Genomic DNA, 27,894 nt, shown 5'->3' with positions numbered 1-27,894 from the left:
CTCTGCACTGCCTTTTGGCTTATCTACTGTGCCCAGGGTCTTCACAAAGTGCCTGGTACCAGTAATTGCATTTTGCAGACAAAAAAAGTATACAAATATACCCTTGGACGACTGTCTCATTCAAGCAGAGAGCAAGGACATTCTTCAACACCTGTCATTTGTGAAAAGGCTTCTAACATGTCTAGGGTACACAATAAACGAAAAGAAATCACAACTGGTACCCTCTCAAAAGGTAAAATTCCTGGGTGCAAGCTTGAACACAGCTGCCCAGATGGCTTACCTCACGCCAGACAAGCAAAGGCAACTGACTACTTACTTCAAACTGATGGCAACAAAAACCCAGTTATCTGCAAGACAAATTCTGCAGGCTTTGGGCTTCATGGCATCCTGCATTCTGCTGATTCCATATGCAAAACTGCATATGAGGAAACTTCAATGGTACCTAAAAAGTTTATGGAGTCAACATTCTCACAGTCTGGAAACAATGATTCCTCTCATACCCTGCCTACAACAGGAGTTTCTATGGTGGGCAAAGGCATGTCACCAAAACATGGGACGGGCCTTCACTCTACCCCCTGCCTGCCAAACCTTAACAGACGCATCAGATTATGCCTGGGGGGCCCACATGGCAGGAAGATGCATTCAGGGCATTTGGACCCCAAAACAAATGCATCTACATGTCAGCCAGAAAGAGATGCTAGCTGTTCAAAATGCTCTAACAGCCTTCAAGAGCTTACTTCATCCAGGGCAACTACTGATAGACGGACAACACCACGGTCATGTGGTATATAAACAAGCAAGGGGGCACACACTCATACCCCCTTTGCAGATTAGCCATGGCACTGTGGGACACAGCTTTGACCTACCAAATACATCTTCAAGCTCAATTCCTGCCAGGAAAGCAAAATACTCTGGCAGACTATTTAAGCAGAAACCTTATGGACCCTCACGAGTGGAAACTAAATCCACACGTCTTCAGCATGATAACAGAGAAATGGGGGAGCCCAGACATAGATCTATTTGCCTCTCCTCAAAATTATCAATTGAAAAGATTCTGCACAAGGACTTACCACAGACAAGCATGGAAAGTGGGCGTCCTATCCTTCAGTTTACGCCTTTCCTCCTCTGCCTCTTCTTCCCAAGGTCCTCCTAAAAGTCAGACAAGAGAAACCAGAGATGATACTAATTGCCCCGGACTGGCCCCGCCAATACTCGTAACCGGTCCTAAGGAATTTGTCTCATTACCCAGCTTGGACCTTACCTCAAAGACCTCAACTACTGTCCCAGCAAAACAAACAGATCCTGCACAATCAACTCCAGACACTGAACCTGGCGGCATGGCTGATCATGTAGTTATACAAACAGCTCCTCTCAGTAAAGCTGTGATGGATGTCATTTTGAAAGCCAGAAGGCCTAGTACTAGAAAATCTTATGCTGATAAATGGAAGAGATTCTGTGCTTGGAATCGAGCACAAGGAACTGATGCATCAGAACCAAATATTCCTCAGATATTACAATACTTAACTGAAATGCTTGACAAAGGCTTATCTTTCTCATAAATTAAAATCCATGCCTCTGCCATTTCGGCTCATTACAATACAGAGCCACCAATCCTTTACTAAAGCAGTATCTTAGAGGAGCCAAAAATTTAAGGCCTCCTAGAAGATTACCATTGCCTGCATGGGACCTCAATTATGTATTGGAAAAGCTCACCCTGCCTCCATTTGAACCAGCTGCTATTGCTGATATAAAGTTCTTATCATGGAAAACAGCTCTGCTACTAGCAATTACTTCAGCAAGAAGAGTTTCCGAGCTACAGGCCCTCATGGCTGTAGAGCCTTTTATCATATTTTACCCAGACAGGGGTGTGTCCGAGGACAAATCCTACATTTATGCCTAATGTGGTTTCCAGTGTGGCTCTTAACCAAACATTTCATCTGCCAACCTTTTATCCAAATCCACAGAACAAGGGGGAGAGAATTCTGCATTCCTTGGACGTACACAGACAGCTAAGATTCTACTTGAGCAGGACCAAAGCTCTAAGAAAAACTGAGCAATTTCTAGTGACATATGCTGCAGGATCAGAAGGAAAGGCTATTTCAAAGCAGACAGTTTCAAAGTGGATAAGCCACTGCATCCGTTTCTGCTACTTACACCATGGTAAACCTGTGCCCAAGGGCATTAGGTCTCCTTTCACCAGAGCTGCAGCTACTTCAGCAGCCATTCTCAGAGGAGTACCAACCAAACACATTCTAGAGGCTGCTACTTTGAGTTCTGTTCACACCTTTACAAAGCTTTATCATTTGCCTCTCTACTCTTAAGTCCAGGGCAGGCTTTGCCACTGCAGTTCTGCAGGGCCTTATAGCCACTCCTAATGCTGTTTAGCTCCAGCCTCCCAACCATAGCTTTGGGATTCTACCCAAATGTAATATGACTGCAACAGTGAAACACAAGAACATAGTACAGATGTTCTTCATTCCACATTGCTGCAGTCCTAACTATTGGGTAGTCCGCTGTCCAGTCGGCCCGAATACCAAAGTATATGGCTGACGTCGGCCAGGGCGCATTAGACTGACGTCAGTACGTCAGGGTACTAATGCGCATGACCGACGTCATATCCCCAGTCTTTTTTGCCGCATGGTCCGATGCAGAAGCAATTTTGCGAGTGCAGGTTGGCGTTCTGAAAGTTTCTGAAGCCAGAGTTTCAGACCGAATCAAAGTTGGCTAAGTACCCGTTAGAATATTTTGGTTTTTCTTGCCTCAGTATTTAACCGGATGTCAGAAAAAGTGAATAACTGTATTTCTTGTGGGAAACAGATACCTCATAGGGATTACCATACTTTGTGTATACCTTGTTTAGGGCCTGAGCACGGCGTTGTTGGATGCCGCTCTTGTGCTAGATTTAACAAACGCACTATTAAGAGAAGGTTAGACTGTGCCAGGTTAGTGTTTGGGAAGCGTTGTAATTATAAAATGCCGCCGGATGCTCCGCGCCGCTTCGCTAAAAACGCAAGGACAAAACAGCAAAGCCTAGAGTGGAGGAACCGACAGTCCCAGACGCCGGTTCTTTAGAGGGCTCAGTGGAGCCGGAGGTTTTGCCAGGTGTTTCTTTGGAGTCTCAGGGAGAGACTTTACTGTTACAGGATGTATCCTCTCAGGAAGTAGGCCAGGCTGAGGGGCTTCTCAGGTGGCTGTTCTTCCCTCTCTTCCTAAGGTGGTCAGAGCCTCCCTTCTGTTTCCAAGGCTTCTTTGAGGGGCAGGCCGAGTTTTGCTTCAGTGGGGGTTTCTCCTAGTACTTCAGGGTCTTTGCCTAAGAAACATATGCTTAAAATGGCAGAGGATTTGATTACTATGATAAGGGGTTCTATGCCCTCCTGATAAGAGGCCTAGGGTGGAATCTGAGTTTGAGAGTTTTGAGCAATGCTCGAGGCTTCTGAGTCTTGACTGAAGACTTGCAGGAGTACCCTCCTTATTCTGATTCTGATGTGGATCATTCTACTCCTTCAGCTTCCCCCCCTGAGGATTTTTCATTTTCAGAGACTCTGCATTCCAAGAGGGAGCATTTTAAATGGGAAGGTCAAGATTTCTCTGATTCCAGGAAAAGGCTTAGGGAATTCTTGTTTTACCCCAGCACAGGCCTTTAGCTATACCTCCTGTTTTGAATGTGGTGGAAGATGTTTTTGCAGAGGCTTTCCTGAATCCTGATTCTTTGCCTCCTGCCCCAGTTAAACCGGATAGGTATTATAGGGTGCCTGAAGCTCATAAGTATCTTTTTAAGAGTCCTAGGGCAGACCCGAAAACTGTCTCTCAGGGGCCTAAAGGTGTGAAGGCCTCAGTTGTTAAAAATCCTGTCCCTCCTGATAAAGAGGCAAGGGCTTTGGATAGATGGGGAAAGAAAGTGTATACTTCTTCCACTTTAGCCATGAGGGCGTTGAATTGTCAGTTTCACATGTTAAAATATCAGAATTATCTTCTTTCACAGTTGAAATCTAAGGTGGATGCTCTGGCGGAAGGTATTGAGTGTAAAGAGTTGCAGGATTTAGTTCATGTGTCTGAACAAGTGGGTAAACATTCCTTGCAATGTGGTTTTGATGCTGTGCAGGCCTCCTCCAGGGTGGCTGCCACTGGTTCTGTTCTTCGTAGGCACTCCTGGTTGAGAGATCAGAACTTAGCTGAGCATGTTAAGACAAGGATTTTGGATGCTCCTTTACAGTCTGATGTGTTGTTTGGTTCGCCTGTGGAAGCAGTTTTAAAGAAGATGGAGGACAAGGCTAAGTCTATGCAAACTGTTAAGGATTTTTGCAGGTGCAGCCTCCGAAGTTTAGTAGAAATTGGCCTGCTAAGGGATGGACTTATCCTGCTTATGATTCCCAGTCTAGGGGTAGGTCTAGACGTGGTAGGGGCAGAGCTCAAGGTGCTTTTAGGCCTAGGACAGGAGTTCACCTGCTCAGACTTCTGGTGAGGGCAGGGGTCAGTCCTTTCGTAAGCAGACCCAATGACCTGCCTTTTCAGCTGCCAGTACCTTCTCGCCTGGCGGCACCTCTAGGAGGAAGACTGTCTCTTTTCAAAGAAAATTGGGATTTAATTACCCAAGACAAATGGGTTCTGGATATCATTCACCACGGTTACAGGTTTTATTTCCATACCTTGCCTCCTTTCAAAGGCATGCCAGACATTCCTCCTCTACAAAGACAAGAGGCTCACAAGCAAATTTCTCAGTTACTCCAAATAGGGGCCATTCAGCCGGTTCCTGTGCCAGAAAGGGGCCTAGGATTTTATTCTCGCCTGTTCCTAGTACCAAGAAGGGGAACACGTGGAGACCAATTTTGGATTTATCTATCCTCAACACTTATCTGGACATTCCCAAGTTCAAAATGTTGACGTTACAACAGCTTTTACCTCTGCTGGGCAAGGATCACTGGATGGTAACTTTAGATCTCAAGGAAGCTTACCTTCATGTGCCTATAAGACTAAGTTGCAGAAAGTATCTGCTTTCGAGCTGGAAATTCTCATTATCAGTTCTCTGCATTGCCCTTTGGCTTATCTACTGCCCAGAGTATTCACAAAGGTTCTGGCTCCAGTGATAGCTTACTTCAGGCTAAAAGGAATTCAAATCTATCCTTACTTGGACGATTGCCTGATTCTGGCTCAAGAAAAGGAAGACCTTCTTCAGCATTTGGAATATGTCATAGCAGTGCTAAGATGCCTAGGGTATTCTGTGAACGAAATAAAGTCCAGTCTAGTACCCTCTCAAGACATGTGCTTTCTGGGTGTGAGACTGAATACAGCAGCCCAGATGGCCTTTTTAACCCCGGACAAACAAAAGACTCTTTCCACTTACTTCCATCAACTATCTCTTCAGTCCGGGCTGACTGCAAGGACAGTCCTTCAAGCCTTAGGGTTCATGGCATCTTGTATTCTGGTGCTTCCCAATGCCAAACTGCATATGAGGAAGCTACAATGGTATCTCAAAAATGTATGGACACAGCACTGCCAGGATTTGGACACTGTCATTCAAATAATACCTTGCATTCAAAAGGAATTTTTGTGGTGGGCTCAGGAATGTCACCTAAACAAGGGACTCTCTGTGACCCGGCCAGAGGCGAGTCAAATTCTAACGACAGATGCCTCAGACATTGCTTGGGGAGCTCATCTAAATGGAAAGTGGATACAAGACAAGTGGCCTGCCAGACTACAGCATCTACATATCAACATGAAGGAGATGTTAGCAGTCCAGTTTGCATTAATGGCTTTCAAGGAGTTACTTCTTCCAGGGCAGGTGTTGATTCTAACAGACAACACAACTGTCATGTGGTACATCAACAAACAAGGGGAACACATTCTTACCCATTGTGCAGGCAAGCAATGATTTTATGGGAGACTGCGCTAAGCTTGCAACTAACTCTTCAGGCAAGGTTTCTGCCGCCAGCAGAGAACTCCTTAGGAGATGTGTTCAGGAGACAAATCATGGATCCCCACGAGTGGAAACTGGATCTTCATGTATTTCAAAAATTGACAGTGTCCTGGGAACTCCAGACATAGATCTGTTCGCTTCTCCACTAAACCACCAGCTGCCAAAGTTTTGCACAAAGAGGTTTCATCACACAGCTTGGAAAGTGGATGCTCTTTCTTTCAGTTGGAAAAATCTTCATGTGTATGCTTTCCACCTCTGCCTCTTCTTCCAAAGGTGCTTCTAAAGGTCAGACAAGACAAGCCAAGGATGATTTTAATAGCTCCAGATTGGCCTCGACAGCACTGGTACCCATTACTGAGGAGTCTGGTAAAGAAGCCTCCATGGCCTTTACCCTTGATTCCACATCTGTTGTCTCAGAAGGACGGTCGTCTGCTCAATGTCAAGCTTCACTCTCTTCATCTAACAGCCTGGCATATTCTGTTTTGAAAGACAGCAGGTCTCAACTTCCTCAACAAGTTTTAAATGTGATTATGGAAGCCAGAAGACCTAGTACAAGGAAAGTGTACAGAAAAATGGAAGAGATTTTTATTTTGGACTGCAGCAAAGAATTTGGAGATTTCGGAGCCTAATTTGAGTGTGGCTCTTCAATATCTTACTGAGTTATTGGACAAAGGTTTGTCTTTCTCTTCCATTAAGATTCATGCTGCAGCAATTTCAGCTCACTATGATTGTGACCCACCGTTGTTTTCACATCCTTTGTTCAAGCAATTTCTTAGAGGGCAAAGAATATAAGACCCCACGTGAGCTCCTACTCCTGCTTGGGATCTCAATTTTGTGTTGGAGAAACTTACTCTACAACCTTTTGAGCCTGCAGCTACTGCTGAACTGAAATACTTGTCATGGAAGACTGCTTTTTTGTTGGCGATTACTTCTGCAAGAAGGGTTTCTGAGTTACAGGCCCTTATGGCGGTTCAGCCTTTTTTCATTTTTCATAAGGATAGGGTATCATTACGTACTAATCCTTCCTTTATGCCTAAAGTGGTTTCTAGTGTGGCTTTAAACCAAGCTATTCATTTGCCTACGTTTTATGCAGATCCCCAAAATAAAGGGGAAAAGATTTTGCACACTTTAGATGTACACAGGCAATTGCGTTATTATTTGAGCAGGACTAAGGATTTTAGGCAGTCTCAGCAGTTGTTTGTTTCTTTTACTTTGAGTTCTCAGGGCAAGCCTGTGTCAAAACAAACTATTTCTAGGTGGATTGGGTTTTGCATTGCATTTTGTTATTCCCATCATGGCAAGGAGATTCCAGCTGGGATTAGGCCTCATTCCACTAGGGCTACTGCCACTTCAACAGCTTTTAAGGGGGTGGCAACTAAGGATATTTTGGAGGCAGCTACTTGGAGTTCAGTGCATACTTTCTCTAAGCATTACCACCTTCCTCTCTACTCTAAGTCTAGGGCTGGTTTTGCCACAGCTATTTTGCAAGGCATGTTATCAGCTCCTGCTTCCTTATGATTTGCCAGCCTCCCTTACCTCTGCTTTGGGATTCTACCCAATAGTTAGGACTGCAGCAATGTGGAATGAAGAACATAGTACAGTTTTGTACCTACCATAAATGTAGATGTTCGAGGATCCACATTGCTGCAGTCCAATTTACCCTCCCTCCTTCCCCTCTGTGTTTAGGGGTGGTTGTGTAGGTGAGGTTATATTCTGCTAATTTTGTATATTTTGTATATATATATATATTTTGGTGCAGATATGTTGGGAGTTTTTGGTTTTTGGCCTTATCTTTTCAGGGTCTTCTGACATCTGGGGCAAGAAAAGACTGAGGATATGACATCGGTCATGCGCATTAGTACCCTGACGTACTGACGTCAGTCTAATGCGCCCTGGCCGACGTCAGCCATATACTTTGGTATTCGGGCCGACTGGACAGCGGACTACCCAATAGTTAGGACTGCAGCAATGTGGATCCTCGAACATCTACATTTATGGTAGGTACAAAACTGTACTTTGTGTGCACTTACCATAAATGTAGATGTTAGAGTGTATTCACTGTTGCATTCCAGGGTACCCGCCCGCCATCCCCAGTCATTCTGGAGTTTATCTTTCATTCTCTATCTTCTACAATCTATGTGGTGTATTTGTTTGTAGATGAAGGTAAAGTTTATATTGGTGCATGTGTATATATATATATATATATATATATATATATATATTTGCTACCTTTTGGGGGGCACCTGACATCTGGGGCAAGAAAAACTAAAGAAAATTGCATTGGCTGCATGTTTTATACCCCTGACGACCTAACATCATGGAAGACGAGACAGCAACCAACGCAGGACCTAAGACTTTGGAATTCAGGTTGACTGAGGGCAACCTGCCAGCAGATTACCCAAATGTAATGACTGCAACAGTGAATACACTCGGACATCTACATTTATGGTAAGTTTACACAACTGTACTTTCTCCTGATCAAAACAGAGAACTCAACAGAAGTACCTTCACCCTAATAACTCAGAAATGGGGATCCCCGAAGGTCAACCTCTTTGCCTCCCACATCAACCATCAGCTTAGCAAATTCTGCACCATGAAGTATCCCTGCATGGCTTGGAGAGTGGATGCCTTTTCCTTCCCCTGGGTCAATCTATCGGTCTGTGCTTTTCCTCGCCTACCTCTCATCCCCAGTGTACTGCTCAAAATAAGGGAGGAAAAAACAAGGACCATTCTTGTAGCTCCAGACTGGCCCCAACAACACTGTTACCCCTTGCTGCGCAGCCTGTCTCCACTGCCTTCATGGAATCTTCCTCAGATTCCAAACCTCCTGACCCAGAGGGAAAGGGAAATCATGCATCACCAGTTGCAGGCACTCAGTTTGGCAGCTTGGCTTATTCCTTAACCCCGAACCAATCTGCCTTCTTCAGTAAACAGGTTCTGGATGTTATCTGTGAAGCCAGATGTCGTGGCACCAGAAAGTCTTATGCAGATAAATGGAAAAGGTTCTGCACCTGGATCCAGGCTAAGGGAGCCACTACAGCACAGCCCTCCATCCCTCTCATCCTGGATTACTTAGCTGATCTACTACACTGTGGTCTCTCTTTCTCCTCTGTAAAAATTCATGCCTCTGCTATTTCTGCTCATTTTCCCACTGAGCAGACCCTTTTCTCACACCCTTTGATCAAACAGTTCTTCAGAAGGGCTAGCAACTTGAGGACCCCATAGGGGCACCAAAACCAGTTTGGGACCTTAACTGTGTCTTGCAAAAGCTCACCCTGTCTCCTTTCGAACCAGCTTCTTCTGCAGAGCTAAAAATTCTCTCCTGGAAGACAGCTTTCCTTCTGGCCATCACTTCAGCCAGAAGAGTCTCTGAGCTGCAAGCACTCATGGCTGTGGAACCCTTCATCGTCTTCCATGCAGACAGGGTATCCCTCAGAACTAACCCAGCCTTCATGCCCAAGGTGGTGTCCAGTGTGGCACTCAACCAATCCTTTCATTTGCCCCCCCCCTTCTTTCCTAATCCCCAGAACAAGGGGAAAGTGTTCTTCTCTCTCTAGATGTGCACAGACAGCACAGATTCTATCTGGACAGGACTAAATCCTTCAGAAAGCCTGATCAATTGCTGGTTAGCTTTGCTACAGGGGCAGAAGGCAAAGCCATCTCCAAGTAAACCATTTCTAAATGGGTAGCACACTGCATCCATTTCTGCTACAAACAGCATGGAAAGCCTCCCCTCAAGGGGGTCAGGACACACTCTACCAGAGCAGCCTCCACCTCTGCAGCTGTTCTCAGAGGAGTCCCCACCAGGGACATCCTGGAAGCTTCCACCTGGACACCTGCCTCTCTTCTCCAAATCCAGGGCAGGGTTTGCCTCTGCAGTCTTGCAGGGCATCCTAGCCAGCCCCTAGTTTCTTTGTCTGCCTCCTCCCATTTCCTCAGCTTTGGGAATCTACCCAAATGTGGTGACTGCAACAGTGAAACCCAAAGAACATAATATAGTTGTGTACATTTACCGTAAATGTAGATGTTTTGAGTGTATTCACTCTTGCAGTCCTGGTTTCCCTCCCTCCATCCCCCTTTATTCTCTTTCTCCTTTTATTGCCATTCTTCCTTGTTCTCCTTTCCTTACAAGGGACAAATTGGTATTTATTTTCCACTGGTGCGGTTCTTCCACCAGAACCTGGCTTCCTACTTTGGGGGCTCCTGACAGGTTAGGGCAAGAAAAACTGTTGTAATGGCATCAGCTGCCTCACTTTATACCACTGACGACCTGACGTCAGGCCTCAAGCGACAGCAACCGACGCAGAAATACTAAGTCTCTGGTATTCCAGCCGGCCGAGAGCTACCCTGGCAGGGATAACCCAAATGTGATTGCAACAGTGAATGCACTCGAACATCTACATTTGTGGTAAGTGTACACAACTGTACTTTATTACTGCAGCAGTGAAGACACTTTTAAACATAAATATTTATGGCAAGTATACATGACTGTAATTTATGCTAGGTATGTAACTTTTCATTTCTTAAAATAGAAACTTCATAGGACTGTAAATGTAATAAACTTTATTCCTCTTCTGTCAGGATTTAGATGGTAACCTGCTGGATTCCTGGGAAGGAGTGAGAGTGCAGTGCCTTTGGTGCTTAGCTGATGGGAAGACTGTACTTGCGTCAGACACACACCAGCGAATACGAGGATACAACTTTGAAGACCTTACTGATAGAAACATGTAATTGTTTTTAATTCATTGTTTTCGTTGTGAATCCTGCCTGCTGTGAATGAAAGTTAAGTTTTGTTTTTGTGGAGTTTTAATTTTTCTGAATTTGATCATATTCATATGCAAGTGTAATGCAACCCTGTATGCTAAGAAATAAAATTAAAATGTTAATTGGGGCATTATACGCTAACTGCCTTCATTTTAAAATACCTTTCAGGTGCATGGTATACACACTTGGATTTTGAGAAGTCTAGCCATTGTTTTTTCTCTTGGGACAATCTTTTCATTGGTGACACCTTACCACAGCAGCCATACCATACCTCTAAACTATCCCAAATTTTTGACATAAATTTTGTCTGTCCTTTTTGATCCCTTCTTAAACCCGTGACTTTTGGAGAAAAGGAGGTGACTTTCACTTAATGAAATAATGAGAATAATTAGAGTTCTAGACTTTTTACCTCAGAGAATGTATTCTTAAGTCATGCTCTCGAATTCTGCCAAAGGCTTAAGTTAATACTACTAATATTTTAAAAGTGTTCTTGATTATTTCTGGATTTGTTCCTGAATTTTTGAGAGCTATGACAGCAGCCATTTGAATGACATATGTTTTTATGATCTCAAGTGTTTAAACACTTGATGTCCTCCTTTTCTCATGTTGCAGTATTCTTACTGTGGGATCCTCCACCTCAGGTGACCCAGACGTTGGCTTCTATGCAAAAGCTCAAGTCTGGTTGCTTCTAGTGCATGGAAAGTCACATGCAAGGCCATAAACCAGGGGCTGTAAATGTGACGTCTCCACGCACAGACCTCAGAACTTGTCTGCCACAGTTGACCATCAGATTGATCGCTTCGCTCCTCTGTCTTCAAGACATCTAAAGTTAAGTATCCCGTTGGGGAAACCCTCATTATTGTTATTATTATTATTATTATTAGTTTGAGTTTTGATTTTTGCTTGTTTCCTTAGATGTCCGCTAGAAAGGGCAAATGTAGGTGTGGACGTCAAATTCCACACACAGATTCTCACAAACTGTTTGTTCTGTTTAGGCCGAGAACATGACCATACCACCTGTAGCACTTGCCAGTTGTTCTTTTTCAAATCTCTCTGCAGTCATCTGGCAGACCTAAATCTATACCTAGAAAACCAGAGGTTAAAATAACTTTACAAATGGATCCGAAGTCAGCTGTCAAGGCAGAGCCACCTAAAAAGAAGGCCAAAGTTTCTAGGCCTACCACTTCTGCTCCTCTGGCGTCGGACACCTTGCCAACCTCCGATGTAGGGACAATCCAGGAATCTGAAACCTCACCCACAGGCCAGATCCCTGAAAGTAGGCCCTCAGCATCTACCAAATCAACTCCTTTAAAAAAGAAACAAAAGACTATGCATTTATCTGCTCCTTCTGAGGAACAACGTGACTGGCAGTCCTTTTCCCAGTCCCTGCTGCAGGCCTTCTTGGCCCATAGGCCCTCAGCATCCACAGCAGTCACACTGTCTATGCTAAGCCCCAGGCCAGCCTCAGCTACCTCTATCCATCCTAATTTCTCCCAGGAGGAAGAAGCCTCATCCTCTTTCTCTGATGAGTCAATTACCTACTCCTATCAGCTAGCTTTCCCCTTGGACTACTACTCCCCAGATGAGGACTCCATTGAGGGAGACCCCCCCCCCCTGAGGATATTACATTTGGAGAAACTATTACTAAAATGAGGGAGTACTTTAAATGGGATACAAATCAGATGACTAAAATCCAAAAAAGGAACTTTGAGTTGCTCCAGGTGGAATCTCCCTCCCCATCAGCTATTCCCCCTGTGATTCCAGCATACCTGGATGCTTTTGCATCAGCCTCAAAATCTCATCCTTCTCAACCTCTTGCTCCTAAGAGACCTGACCATTTTTATAAGGTCCCTGACGAGCACAAATTTCTTGTAAAGCCCCCCTTGTTGGACCCTGCAGTTATAGCAGTTGCCCCTGACAAGCAGTCCAAACTCATTCCTTCCTCTTTACTCTTGCCGTCAGACAAAGATAGCAAGGTAATGGACAAGTTGGGGAAAAAGATGTATACCTCTTACACTCTAGCCTTTAAGGCAGTTAATTACCAGAACCACATGGTCAAATATGCCCTAGATTTAGTTTCACAGGCTTCATCCTTACTGTCCTCTTTGCCTGACTCCCCAAACAAGACGCAAATAGCATCTAAGCTGTCCCTGGCATCTCAGATAACTAGACACACAATAAAATGCAGCTGTGATGTAGCAGAGGCCTTTGCAAGATCTGCAGTATCAGCTTCTGTTTTACGCAGATATTCATGGCTTAGACTACAGCCACTGCCTGAAGATTTTAAGACCAAGATTTTGGATTCACCCTTGACAATAAATTACTGCTTGGTAAACAGTCTGCTGATCTGTTTAAAAGCCTGCAGGAGAAGAGTAAGGAACTCCAGGACCGCAAACACTTAATGGTCTCCCCAGTACCAAAATTTTATATGAATTATCTTACAAAGACCTCTCTTGTCTGGAGAGTCCCCACCTCATCCGCTTCTTCCACCTCCAGACATGGAAAAGGGTCTAGGAAAACAACCTTCCCAAGGGCAGCCCCCCCCCCCAACAGGCAGCCCTTTCAGGACAGAAATAATGCATGACTGTCTAGGCTACCTTCCCGTCACATCTCACCTCAAGTAGTCACTTCAGACAGCTGGGTCCTGGCAGTAGTGGAAAAAGGATACTTCATATCCAGGCAGGAAAAACCCATTTCACTAGGCATCCCCTTCATTCCCAGACAAAAAAACTGCACCTAATGTCTCAGATTATCCAAGACCATCCCACCCAGGGGACCATAGAACCCGTCTCCCCAGGCCAAGAAGGGAAAGGATTGTACTCCAGGTTATTCCTGGTACCAAAAAAGGGCGACTCTTGGAGATCCATCCTGGATCTATCCTTTCTAAACCTCTTTCTGAAGGTCCCTTCCTTCAGAATGCTGTCCCTTCAAAACCTTCTTCCACTATTGCCACCCAAGGCTTTCATGGCCACTTTGGACTTGGAGGCTTTCCTGCACATACCTATCCACCCAATCCACAGGAAGTATCTACTCTGTGCTGGACCCTGTTCACATTTTGTTTTCTGCCTGGCCCTTTGGTTTATCCGCTGCACCAAGTGTCTTCACAAAATGCCTAGCCCCAGCAATAGCCTACTGCAGGACCAAGGGCATTCAAATCTACCCCTACCTAGATGACATCCTCATCCTTTCAGAAGGGGAAGACTCTCTCAGAAATCATCTGCTGATGTCCTATTCTCGTGTTGCAGTATTCATACTGTGGGATTCTCAACCTCAGCTGGCCTGAATGTCGACTGCTATACAAAATCTTTGTCTGGTTGCTGTCAGTGTGTGGGACGTCACACATGTGGTCATAAACCAGGGGCCTTAAATGTGACATCTGCACTGACAGACTTCAGAACTTTTCTGCCGCAGTTGAACATCAGATGGATCGCTTCGCTCCTCTTTATCAAGACGTCTAAAGCTAAGTACCCCATTGGGTAGTTCTGACTGGTATTGTTGCTTGAAGCTTGGTCAGCTGCCTTTACTTTTGCCTATGTCAGCTAAGAAAGGGAAATGTTGATGCAGATGTCAAATTCCGCTTAAAGACACCCATGGCAGTTGCATCTTCTCTGTAGGCCAACACCACCATACTTACTGCGCAGTCTGCCAAGCATTCGTCCCTAAAACTCATAGAAGCCGCTTGGCTGCCCTTAACCTTTATTTAGAAAAATCAAAGGCTTAAAGAACTAGCCCTTAGGATGGATGGATCCGGAATCAGCAGAACTGACAGAACTGCCAAAGAAAAAGGCCAAAGTTTCACAGCCTACCACCACTGCCTCTCTGTTGTCAAACACCCCACCAACCACCGATATAGGGGTTGAGGGACGCCCACTAGAGCCATCCGCTTCTGTGGCCTCCCTCGTGATAGCCATACTCGAAGCACCGGAGATAACTCTGATGTCATTTATTCCCAGGGAACCAGGTTCTACCGGATGTCCTTTTGTATGTCACAAACCTGAGGCTCCTTCAGTCGCTAAGACCCTAGAACCTAGGCCTACCCTGTCTCCAAAAACTACTCCTAAAAGAGAGCAGAAAAGTAGGCATTTATCTACCCTACCTGATAGTCAACCGGACTAGCAGTCCTTTACTCAATCCCTGATGCAGGCCTTCATGATCCTAAGGCCTACACCATCCTCAGCCCCCTCCCTTCCTTTTCTCAGTCCTAGGCCTACTTCTGCTGCCTCAATCCTTCCTACTCCCCAGGAAGAAGAAGAGGAGGAACTCTCATCTTGTGCAGAGGAGTCTATCCTTGTGCTTCACAAATAGCGTCACCCCTGGAATATTATTCTCCAGATGAGGATTCTGTTGAAGGAAACAGTCCTCCAGAGGACATTACATTTTGTGAAACCATAACTAAGATGAAGGAATACTTCAAATGGGATTCTTCCCAAATGTCAGAAACTCAAAAAAATATACTTTGAATTGCTGCAGGTTGAATCACCCTCACTATCTGCCATTCTCCCAGTGATCCCTGCATACCCTGATGCATTTGCTTCTTGCTCAAAGAATCCTGACTTCCAGCCACCTGCTCCAAAGAAAGCAGACCATTTCTATAAAGTGCCTGAGGACCACAAATTCCTGGTAAAGCCCCCTTTGATGTGGACCCTGCTGTCATAGCTGTGGCCCCAGGTAGACAATCCAGGTTGCTCCCTTCCTCTTCTCGGTTATCTTCTAATAAACAGTAAATTTATTGATAGGCCGGGCAAGATGACATATACCTCCTCTACCCTGGCCTTCCGAGCTATTAACTATCAAATTAATGTGGTTAAATTTGCCTTGGACTTGGTTTCCCAAGCAAGTATGCTTCTCATGTCCCTAACATCTAAGCTGTCCATGGCATCCCAGGTGGCCAGGCACTCTGTAAGATGCAGTTATGATGCAGCAGAAGCCTCTGCTTGATCAGCTGCATCTACATCAGTTATGCATAGATACTCCTGACTTAGACTCCAACCTCTGCCAGAGGATTTTAAGTAAAAAAATCTAGATGCCCCTCTTGACAATAACCTCCTATTTGTAAAGGAATCTGCAGAGCTTTTTAAAAATCTGCAGGAGAACAGCAAAGAGCTGCAGGACATTAAACACCTGCTGCATATCCAAGTTCTACAGAAACTATCCTGCTAAGACATCCTGTGTCAGAAGAGCTCCTTCTACGGCCCCTCTTCCTCTAGTAAGCATAGAAAAAGGGACTAGGGACAACCTTCTTTAAGGACCACCTCTTCTCAACCAGCCCAAACACAGTCCTTTCAGGACAGAAATAATGGCAGTGCATGACCCCCTTACCCTACTCCCACTGTCTTCCCGTCTCTCTCGCTGTCTGCCCCTTTGGATGGAAATCACCTCAGACAACTGGGTGCTGGCAGTAGTGGAAAATGAATATTTCCTGTGCTGGCAGAAAAAAACAACTCAGGGTATTTCTTTCCCACCCAGAAATCAACACCGCTTAATTTCACACATTATCCAGAACCTACGGGCTCAAGGCACCATAGAACCTGTCCCATTTTGGCAAGAAGAAAAAGGTTTCTACTCCAGACTTTTTCTAGTCCAAAAAAGGAGGATGGACCATGGAGACCAATCCTGGATTTATCTGTCCTAAATCTTTATCTAAAAGTCCCCTCTTTCAGAGTGCGTCTCTACAGACCCTGGTTCAGCTACTGCCACCACAAGCTTTCTTGGCCACTTTGGACCTGAAGTAGGCTTACCTCTACATCCCCATACACTCACACCACAGGAAGTACGGTTTGTTGGGCCTTGCTCTTATTATCAATTTACTGCCTTGCCCTTTGATTTGTCCACTGCACCAAGGGTTTTCACAAAATGCCTAGTTCCCGCCATAGCCTTCTGCAGGACTAAGGGCATACAGATCTATCCATACCTGGATGATATCCTCATTGTAGGAAAACAGGAAGAGATCCTCAAAAAGCATCTCCAGTTCTCTATGGCCCTGCTTTCAGGGACTAGGTTTCACTCGGAACCTTCCCAAGTCCTCCCTATCTCCAGAACAAATCAAGGTCTTCCTAGGGTGCAAAAACTGGACAGATCAAATGAAGGCATTTTACCTCAAGAAAAAGTAATCTCCCTGTCAAATCATTTCCAGGGCCTTCTACACACAGACTAGTTGTCAGCAAGACAGTGCTTGTGTCTCTTGGGTCTTATGGTAGCCACCATCCCCATGCTTCCCCTAGCCAGGATGCACACGAGGAAACTTTAGTGGTATTTAAATAATGTATCGTCCCAGCACAGCCATCCTTTAGACTCCCAAAATACCCTTCCTTCCTTCCTTGTCTACAAACAGAACTAAGGTGGTGGATACAACAAATTCAAAGGAATCCAGGGCTTCTTCTCCTCACACCCACACCAGCTCAACACATGCACACAGATGCATTGGATCTGGGCTGAGGGGCTACTATGAAGAGGCTCCAAGGTACAAGCACCTTGGCAGGCATCCCTCCTAAAAAGCATATCAGTGTCAGAGAAATGACAGCAGTTCTGTTAGCCCAGAAGGCCTTTCTCCCTATCCTTTAGCCAGGCGAGCTGCTAATCTACACAGTCAACACCACTCTTATGTTGTACATCAACAAATACGGGGGACCAGGTCCTTTCTCCTGTGCAGGCTAGCAATGCAAATTTGGGAATTAGCCTCACAGAACAACTTTATCCCTACAGGCAACGTACATCCCTTCCCAGGACAATCAGCAGGCAGATGTCCTAAGCAGATCATTCTCTACATCACAAGTGGATGTTACACAGGTAAGTTTTCCTAGACATTGTCTAACGATGGGGTACCCCTCAAGTAGATCTGTTTGCCCCTCCTGAACAGACAACTGACAACATTCTGTACCAAACACCACTTTCCACTAGCTTGGAGAGTGGACGCCTTAACCATCTCATGGAAGGGACAGTTTCTGTATGTCTTTCCACCCTTCCCTCTCATTCAGAAAATCCTCCTGATAGTCAGGAGAGACATGCTAAAAATCTTGCTTTTGACTCCCTACTGACCAAGGCAGCATTGGTTCCCCCTTCTACAGTCACTTGCCAAGGGCAATCACCACAAGTTACCTCACAAGGTGGACCTACTCACACAACAGAAGGGAACTCTCATCCATCCACACCTAGAGATGCTGAGCTTAATTCTCTGGGTGATAATCTTCTAGTACTCTTCAGACAGTGTTACCAGAGGACATGCTATCTATCCTGCAGGAGACCAGGAAACCTAACACAAGGAAGTCCTACATTTCTAAATGGCTGACATTCTCCATATGGTGTCTCCAAAGACAAAAGGTCTCCCTTCTGGCGGATGCCCTTTTAGTCTTAGCTTGTGTGTGTGAATTGATTAAAGCAGACTTTTCATACTCTTCTGTGATAGAACACCTCTGTGCTATCTCTGCCTGCCTTAACCCATGCCTTTACTCCCCAAGTTGGATGTAAAATTGTTCTTAAAAGGGGTCTTTACACACAAGACCTCTCAAAAAGCCTACTCCACCACCCTGGGACCTGAGCTATATCCTGGAGAAACTTACACTGCCTCCATTCGAACCAGCCACTTCTGCATCACTGCAGATGTGCACATGAAAACCATCTTGTCGGTAGCCCTTACTTCTGCAAGAAGGGTGTAAGAGCTTCAGGCACTCATGGCATGCCCCCCCCCCCCCAACACACACACACACGCACACACACACTGTCTTCCAACGAACTTTCACTAAACAGATCCATTCACGTACCACCCTTTTTCTCCTCTCCTCAGAATGACAGTGAGAGGATACTTTACTCCCTGGACGTTCACAGGCAATTAAGATTTTATCTGTACAAAACCAAGGCCATCAGAAAATCAAACCAATTCTGTTTCCTTCCACCCCAGAGTCTTGGGCAAGGCAGTCCCCAAACAGACTATTTCCTTTTGGATCAGAAATACCATTTCTTTCTGCTACTCATACCACGGAAAGTCCCTGAAGCAGGGGTTCAGGGCTCATTCTACTAGAGCAGTAGCTTCTTCCAAAGCCTTCCTCAAAGGCTTGGACACAGCTAACATCCTTGAAGCAGCCACCTGGTCCACTGTGATATATTCACCAAACAATACAAACTGGACCATATCTCCAGAGCCAGCGCAGGTTTTGCTAGGGCAATACTACAAGGATTTCTGGAACCCACTACCTCCTCTTCCACCCGTCATCCTTCCTGCTGTGGTACTCTCCCACAGTATGAATACTGCAACATGAGAATAGAAGGATATAGAATAGTTGTGTAAAATCTTACCATAACCATAGATGTCCTCCTCTTCCATGTTGCAGTATTCCTTCCCTCCCTCCTGACTCCCTTCTTAAATAGTCCCACGCACCAACAGCAACCATACTGAAAGCTTTTGTGTAGGAGCTGAAGTTCAGTTCGCCTGAGGCAGAAAATCCCACAGTATGAATACTGCAACATGGAAGAGTGGGGACATCTGTAGTTATGGTAAGATGTCCTTCTATTCTCATGTTGCATTATTCATAACAGTAGGGAGTTGCTGCCTGCTGCACCACCGTCCGGCCAATATACCAAAGTCTTTTTCACAGGAGGGTACTTATGAAGTCCCTTACCAGGGCTGTAAACCGACGGGTATAAAAGTGACTTCTGCACGTACCCTTATTAGAATTTTTCTGCCGCAGTGAATGTCTGACTCCTGTTTGCCAGTTCCACAAGCAGATCGTGTTTCTTCAAACGACCAAATACGATTCCGTTCAAGACCAGATGACTGCTTCTTCGACAGATACAGTAAGTGCCCTGTTGGTTTTTTTTCCTTACTTTGATTACCATTTAGACTTGCATGTTAGCTAGAAAGGGGAAGTGTGCTTGTGGGAGACAAATTCCTCACAAGGACACGCACGAGAAGTGCGTATTTCACTTAGGCGAGGACCACAACTATACATCCTGTCCTATTTGTAAATCTTTCGTCCCCAAAACTCTCCAAAGCTGTTTGGCGGCACTGAAGTTGTATTTAGAGAATTAAAGATTACGTCGCTTACTGCTCTGTATGGAAGGAGGAGTAGGCCCATCTGACGAGCCGCCGAGGAAGAATGCCAAGAAAATCAGGCCCGAATCCCAAGCTGTGCCTCATGCATCCGAGCAGGTTCTAGAGGTGCTTGAACATCCGGAATCGGGCCTGGGAACCTTAATGGAAGCTGGGATGCTGAAAACCGCTTGTACGTCCACTGAGGCAATTCAGCCATCAGAAACTGATTGCGGAGGGGAACCACAACTCACACAGTCGGAAGGCCCTACTCCTCCTTTTCCTATTAAGCAGACGTCCACTTCTGTGCTTTCTCTACCAGCAACTCCTTTGAAGAGAAAACAAAAAACTAAGCACCCTGAACCTCAACTGGTGCCTGGTTGGGAAGTGTTCTCACAAAGTCTCTCTAAAGCTTTTCAGGCCTTAAAGACACAACAGCTTCCCCCTACTCTCTCACCCCAACCACCCGTTGTATCTGAGGAAGATTGCTCCTCTTCTGAGGAATCCTTCTCTTATGAAACCCAAATAGACTCACTCCCCTAAGGATTTCATTACCCCAGAGGAGGATTCTTTCTCCTGAATTCCTAGTAGAAGAATTTACCTTGGAGACACCATCTCCCTCATGAGGGAACTTTTAAGTGGCAGGGTTCAGAAGTATCTGAATCCAAGTAAAGGTACTTTGTTCCATTTGTAAGTGGTTAATCATCTCCTTCTGCTAGCTGTCCCTTACTACCAGCTTTTCAGGATGCTTTTTTAGCTGCTTCTCAGTCTCCTGACTCACAACCTCCAGCATCTAAACGACCAGACCGTTTCTATAAGGTCCCCCAGGACACCCAGTTTCACTTTAGTAATCCACCAGCAGATCCAGCTGTTATAGCTGTCTCTGTAGACAAATGTTCAAGGCAGTTACCTTCCGCTGCCCTTTAACCAATGGATGAAGACGGCAAATTTATGGATAGACGGGGAAAAGGTATATACCTCCTCTACTCTAGCCATAAGGGCCTTGAACTACCAAACACACATGGCCAGGTATGTTTTGGATACCTTTTCCAAAGCCTCTACCCTTCTGTCTGAAGTACAGGACTTCCCTATAAAAGCCCAGGTTAATTCCCTTCTTTCCATAGCATCCCAAGTGACCAGACACTCAGTTAAGTGCAGTTACGATGCTGTGTAAGTTTATCTAAATCAGCTGCTTCAGGATCAGTACTAAGGCGATATTCCTGGGTTAGGCTTCAACCTCTCCCTATGGATGTTCAGACTAAATTACTGGATGCACCCTTGAACAATAAGGCTCTCTCTGGACAGGCTTCTGCTGAGCTCCTTAAATCCCTTCAAGAAAAGGGAAAAGAATTACAGAATCTCAAACATCTTTTGGTATCCCCTATTCCTAGATACCACAGGAATTACCCACAGACACCCTCCTTTGTTAGAAGGTAATTCTTTCCCTCGGCCCCCTCCATCTAAAGGACGTAGACAGCCCAGAAAAAGCTCTACTCTCAGGTTTCTCACCAGCTCCTCTACTACATCTTTTTGGAGTCCGTCTGACCAATCCAGACCACCTCCACTGTGACTCACCCCGGCTGCATCCAGAAACACCTTTGTCCCTTCGACTCACCCTGGCTGGATCCAGAAACACCCTTGTCACTTCGGCTCATCCTCTCCCTACCCTCTTGGCGGAGAATAACAGCAGAACAGTGGGTCCTCTCCATCATTCCGAGAGGATATTTTATGACCTGGTGGATGCTTCCACCTTTTCAAGACATCCCTCTGGCACCAAGAGACCAAATCCACCTATTCCCAACCATCATTCAACAGCTCCTAACTCAAGGCATCCATAGAACAGGTGCCTACCCAACAAAGAAACACAGGCTTTTACTCCAGAATGTTTCTTGTACCGAGAAAAGATGGCCCTTGGAGGCCAATCCTAGACCCATTCTTCTTAAACCGCTTTCTCCACGTTCCCAGCTTCAAGAATGATCACCTTACCCCTTCTCATACCACTAACCCCCCCCCCCCCGGTATTCATGGTAGCCCTGGACCTGATGGCTGCCCATCTCCACATTCCTATCCATCAAACGTACAGGACATTCCTCAGATTTGCAATAGGCTCCTGTCATTTTCAATTCTTTTCCTTGCCCTTTGGTCTCTCTAGTGCTCCTTGAGTGTTTACAAAGTGCCTAGCCCTCTTCATTGCTCACTGCAGGACCCAAGGTATACAGACATACCCATACCTAGATGGACCTGCTCATCCTTCATCAAGACTACCAAGATGTTCTTAGTGTTTCACTGTTGCAGTCATCACATTTGGGTTATATGCTTGCAGCAGCCCTCAGTCTGCCTGATTATTAAAGTCTTGGGTCCTGCGTCGGTTGCTGTCTCATCTTCCATGACGTCAGGGGTATAAAGCATGCAGCCGACGCCATTACATCAGTCTTTCTTGCCATGCGGTGCCTGAAGCAGAAGCATTTCTCAAGTGCCGGTCAGTCAACTCCTGAAATTTTCGTTTTCGAGTTTCAGAACCGAAGTCTTCAACTAAAACTAAGTACCCCGTTGGGGAAACTTTTTCTTGCTCTAAACAGATGTCAGTAAAAGTCAATAATTGTATTTCCTGTGGAAAGGAAATACCTCATAAAGGTTTTCATTCGTACTGTATTCCTTGCCTAGGCCCCGACCACGACGTACCTCGCTGTCGGTTTTGTGCCTTGTTTAAACAACAAACTTTTCGTCTTCTGTATATTTATGGACATTCCGAAAAAACGCAAAGATAAAGATAGAGACAGACTGCCTAGATCCAAAGCTGCCGATGACGCTTCTAAGCTAGTCGCCGGTACTCAGTGAGGCACTTTTGCAGCCCCTGATGCCCGCTACTTCAGATTCGCAAGCCTTTGCTGAGACCCATTCGGAGTCCGGTATGCCACGAGATGCTTCATCTGTGGAACCTGTGAATGTCTCTACCTTGGATGGGCCCGGTGCCGCTGTGCAGGCACCGGCTTCTGAGGGTGTATTCAGGCCTACAGACTTGCATAGTAAACCAACGTCATCTTTTTCTTCAAGGCCATAAAACTCGATCCATGCCTAGAAAACCGATGTCCAGACCACATGGTCAGGCCACTATGCCTAAAAAACAAATAAGAATGGCTGAAGACCTGATTACTTTAATCAGGGGAAGCCAACCTTCCCCCTCTGAAAGACCTAGGACTGAATTTGGTTATGTTTGTTCTGATCAGGATTCTGAAATTTCTGTTTCTTCTGATGACTAGGATTTACCCTCATCTACCTATGAGGATTCTGATGCAGAGGACTCTATTCACTCTGCTTCCCCTCCAGAGGATTTCTCTTTTGGTGAAACCTTGCATACTTTCAGGGAGCATTTTCGCTGGGAAAGCCAGGATTACTCAGATTATAAAAATAGGCTTAGGGATTTCTTACTCCTGCCCCAACACAGGCCCTTAGCTATCCCCCCTGTACTGGACATTGTTGTTGATGCCTAGCTTGGCCCCTGACTCCTTACCTCCTGCTCCCGGAAAACCAGATAGATATTACAGGGTTCCTGACTGTCACAAGTTCCTCTGTAAAAATCCTACTGCGGATTCTGTGACCATTTCACAGGGACCCAAGGGCATAAAGGCTGCTAATGCCAAAATGCCTACCCCCTCTGATAGAGATTTCAGGGTGCTGGATAGATGGGGTAAGAAGGTATACACTTCTGCAACTTTGGCCATTAGGGCCTTAAATTGACAGATTTGTATGTTAAAGTATCAGCATATTATTGGATTGCTTAAACAGAAAATGATGTTGATTCCTGACTGTGCTGAAAATAAAGATTTACAGGATTTAATGCATTCTGCTGAACAAGTTGGAAATCATACTTTGCAATGTGGTTTTGATTCACTAGAGGCATCTTGCGCAGGGCTGCTGTTACTGGGTCTGTACTTAAAAGACATGCTTGGCTTAAGGAGCAGTCTTTGCCAGATCATGTTAAAGCTAAATTGTTGGATGCTCCCTTTAAACCAGGACCGCCTGTTTGGCAACAAAGCAGTAGTAGTACTTAAAAAGATGGAGGAAAAAGCTAAATCTATGCAAACTGTTAAATATTTCATGCAAGTGCAGCCTCCAAGATATTGCTCTGCAGGAAAAAAACTGGGAACTCATTACCCAGGACAAATGGGTTTTAAATATATTTTCCCAAGGATACAGATTCCACTTCCACACTTTAACAACCCCAAACGGTTGGCCAGATCTACCCCTAAATTTTATTATTTATTTAGATTTGTTGACCGGGAGTGTCCGACTGGATGTAGGTCCATTTTCAGCGGAGGCCCGGGGAGAAAAGCTCCACAGTTTAAATAAACAGACATTAGTTACATTGGATTACAAAGCGATTAACAATTTGATTAACATAGCAATTAATTACAAACATATTTACAGATGAACATAGTACATCAGCAGACAACTAGAATCTTTATCTGCGAAGTACGTAACAGACATTAACAAAAGTTACAATAAGAAGTTCCTGCTGTATAATAAGTACTAGGCTTATGAGCATCTGAGCTTGCTATAATCAAGGTAGTTAGTGGGGTGAAAAGAAAGGTAGTGGTTGGATGGGGTGGGTGATATTAGAGTGGGAGTTGCAAGGGCATAGCCAGCATGTTTTTAGGTTTGCTTTTAGTAAAGATTTGAAGTGGGTGCATGATTATACAGAGGTAATTGTGGGTGGGAGGGAGTTCCATAATTTGGCTATGGCGCAAGAGAATAGTGCTTCACCAGCAGAGTTATTGGCTTTAGTGATCTGCAAATTATTTTTGTTGCTGGATCTTAGTGGTCTGGTAGTGCGATAGGGTTGGAATAGATTCTGGAGGGATGGGACATTTAGTGGATGGTTTACTAGTTTGTGGGCGAGTGAGAGTTGATACCATTGAAGGAGGTGAGGGAGTTCAAGCCAGCCCAGTTCAGCAAGTGAGAGACAGTGGTGACTATGGTAGGATGCCCTTGTGGCGAATTTGGCGATTTTGTTGTAGCAGGTCTCTAGCTTGTTTATTTCACATTGCCTTAGGTTGGTATATATTGGAGATCAGTAATAAATCAGTGGGCAGAGGCTCAAAAGCAAGATGTTCTTAGTGTTTCACTGTTGCAGTCATTACATTTGGGTAATCTGCTGGCAGGTTGCCCTCAATCGGCCTGAATATCAAAGTCTTTGGTCCTGCGTCGGTTGCTGTCTCTTCTTCCATGACGTCAGGTCGTCAGGGGTATAAAACAGGCAGCCAACGCCATTTTCTTTAGTCTTTCTTGCCATTCGGTGCCCGAAACAGAAGCGATTAGCAAGTGCCGGTCGGCCGACTCTCGAAATTTTCGCATTCGAGTTTCAGAACCGAAGTCTTCAATTAAAGCTAAGTACCTCATTGGGGAAAGTTTTTCTTGCTCCATACCGATGTCAGTAAAAGTTAATAATTGCATTACTTGTGGGAAGCAAATACCTCATAAGGATTTCCATTTGTATACTGTATTCCTTGCCTAGGCCCAGATCATAACGTGCCTTGCTGTCGGTTTTGTGCTAGATTCAACCAACCCATTATTAAGCGTCGGTATATTTTTGCTTCAAAATATTTTGGAAACAGATTTAACTACCCTGAAATGTCATCAGATAGCAGTCTGACTACCGGAGTTCACAAAAAACACAAAGAAAAGAACAGAGACAGACTGTCGAGGTCCAAAACTGATGAAGCTGCTCCTAAGCCAGTCGCCGGTTCGCTGGTACTCAGTGAGGCGCATTCGCAGCCCCTGATACCCGCTACTTTCGAGTCGCAGGCCTCTGCAGAGACCCATGTGGAGTCCGGCATGCCGCGAGATTCTCAAAGTTTTGTACCCGTGGATGTCTTTCCCTCGGATGGGTCCGGAGACGCTGAGCAGGCACCGGCTTTTGAGGGTGTTTTCAGGCCTCAGCATTTTATATAAAACTGACGCCAGCTTCAAAAACTAAGACAAAAGCAACTCCTAAGGCTAAAAAAACTATGCATGAGGCACGTGCTCAGGCCTCTATACCAAAGAAACAGATGATCAAAATGGCTGATAAGAGGCCTAGGCACGACACTGATTATTAGAGGCACGACACTAATTATGAATCTTCAGGTCAGGTTTCTATTTCTTCTGATTCCTCTTTTGATCAGGAATTTTCTATACCACCCTATGAGGATTCAGATGCAGAGGAATCCATCCCATCTGCATCTCCTCCTGAATATTATTCTTTTGGTGAAACCTTGCATACTTTGAGGGAGCATTTTCATTGGGAGAGTCAAGATTTCTCAGAATCAAAAAAGAGGCTTAGGGATTTCCTCCTCCCTCGGCATAGGCCATTAGCCATACCTCCTGTTTTAGACATTGTTGTTGATGTGTTTTCGGAATCAAGCATGGCTCCAGATTCCCTACCACCGGATCCTAGCCAGCCAGATATTACAGGGTTCCTGACTCCCACAAATTTTTATTCAACAATCCTGCTGCTGAACTTGAAACCATCTCACAGGGTCCCAAAGGTGTAAAGAATCCTTCCCCCTCTGATAGAGATTCCAGGGCACTGGATAGATGGGGAAAGAAGGTTTATACGTCTGCAACCTTGGTAAATAGGGCCTTAAACTGCCAGTTTCATATGCTTAAAAATCAACAGCATGTTATGGGATTATTGAAACAGAAAATGATGTTGATTTCTGAATGTGTGGAAAATAGAGTTACAGGAATTATTGCATGCAGCAGAACAGGTTGGAAAGCATACTTTGCAATGTGGTTTTGATTCCTTGGAGGCCTCCTGCAGGGCTGCAGTTACCGGATCTGTGATTAGAAGGCATGCCTGGCTCAAAGAGCAAAATCTGCCTGATCATGTTAAAGCTAAATTGTTGGATGCACCTTTACAGCATGATACTCTGTTTGGTAATAGAGCAGAAGAGGTTTTAAAGAAAATGGAAGACAAAGCTAAGTCTATGCAAACTGTAAAAGACGACTTACAAGTGCAGCCACCAACATTCAGTAGACACTGGCCTATACAAAATTGGTCCTTTCCTGTGTCCAACAGAGCCTCACGGGGCAAATCCAGGCGCTCAAAAGGCTCTAGGTACCAATCACAGGGTTACTACAGATCAAAGCAGTGGGGTGCCACTACCGCCAAATCTGGAGGAAACAAAGCACAACCCTACAGTAAGCAGTCTCAATGACTTCCCTCTGCCATCACCAAGCACTTATCTTTTGGCAGCCCCCTTAGGGGGAAAACTAGCACTTCATGCTCAAAATTGGCAGTTAATAACCCAGGACAAGTGGGTATTGAGCATAGTATCCCAGGGATACAGATTTCATTTCCATACCTTGCCAATTCCAAATGGTTGGCCAGATCTGCCACAAAATCAGTGGGCAGAGGCACAGAAACAAGTTACGTCCCTCATGGATATGGGGGCTATTCAGCCAGTACCAGAACTAGAAAAAGGACAAGGGTTTTACTCAAGATTGTTCTTGGAACCCAGAAAAGACAATGCCTGGCACCCAATACTGGATTTATCGATTTTGAACACATTCTTGGACATCCCAAAATTCAAAATGCTGACTTTGCAACAGCTTCTGCCCATGCTGGGCAATAACGCTTGGCTAGTGACTCTAGACTTAAAAGAGGCATACCTGCATATCCCAATAAGGGAATCGTGCAGAAGATACCTCCGCTTCAAGGCTGGTTTTATGCATTACCAATTCTCTGCACTGCCCTTTGGCTTATCAACTGCACCCAGGGTCTTTACAAAGTGCCTGGCACCAGTAATTGCATTTTGCAGACAAAGAAGCATTCAAATCTATCCATACTTGGACGACTGTCTCATTCAAGCAGAAAACAAGGACATTCTTCTTCAACATCTGGTGTTTGTAAAAAGGCTTCTAACATGCCTAGGGTACACAATAAACGAAAAGAAGTCACAACTGGTACCCTCTCAAAAGATTACATTCCTGGGTGCAAGCTTGAATACAACTGCCCAGATGGCTTACCTTACGCCAGACAAACAAAGGTAACTGACTATTTACTTCAAACAGATGGCAACAAAAACCCAGTTATTTGCAAGACAAATTCTGCAGGCTTTGGGGATCATGGCATCCTGCATTCTACTAATTCCATATGCAAGACTGCATATGAGGAAACTACAATGGTACCTAAAAAGTTTATGGAGTCAAC

At 45.0% G+C, this 27,894-nt stretch overlaps 1 protein-coding gene across 8 annotated transcripts in view; it reads left to right on the top strand.

Moving 5' to 3' along the window:
- Positions 1-27,894, top strand: part of WDR26 (WD repeat domain 26) — a 2,773,460-nt gene that overhangs the window by 1,847,420 nt on the left and 898,146 nt on the right. For all 8 annotated transcript variants that reach the window (XM_044058793.1, XM_044058834.1, XM_044058809.1 and 5 more), the window contains exon 10: positions 10,496-10,641. In XM_044058793.1, the coding sequence (XP_043914728.1) occupies positions 10,496-10,641 (146 nt within the window). The remainder of the gene's footprint in view (positions 1-10,495; positions 10,642-27,894) is intronic.

The sequence above is a fragment of the Protopterus annectens genome, chromosome 1.part2 (assembly GCF_019279795.1).
Source record: "Protopterus annectens isolate FY-2018-M chromosome 1.part2, PAN1.0, whole genome shotgun sequence".
Taxonomy (NCBI): Eukaryota; Metazoa; Chordata; order Ceratodontiformes; family Protopteridae; genus Protopterus; species Protopterus annectens.
Note: the sequence above shows the minus strand (reverse complement) of the source record. Positions and strands in the feature narration are given on the sequence as shown.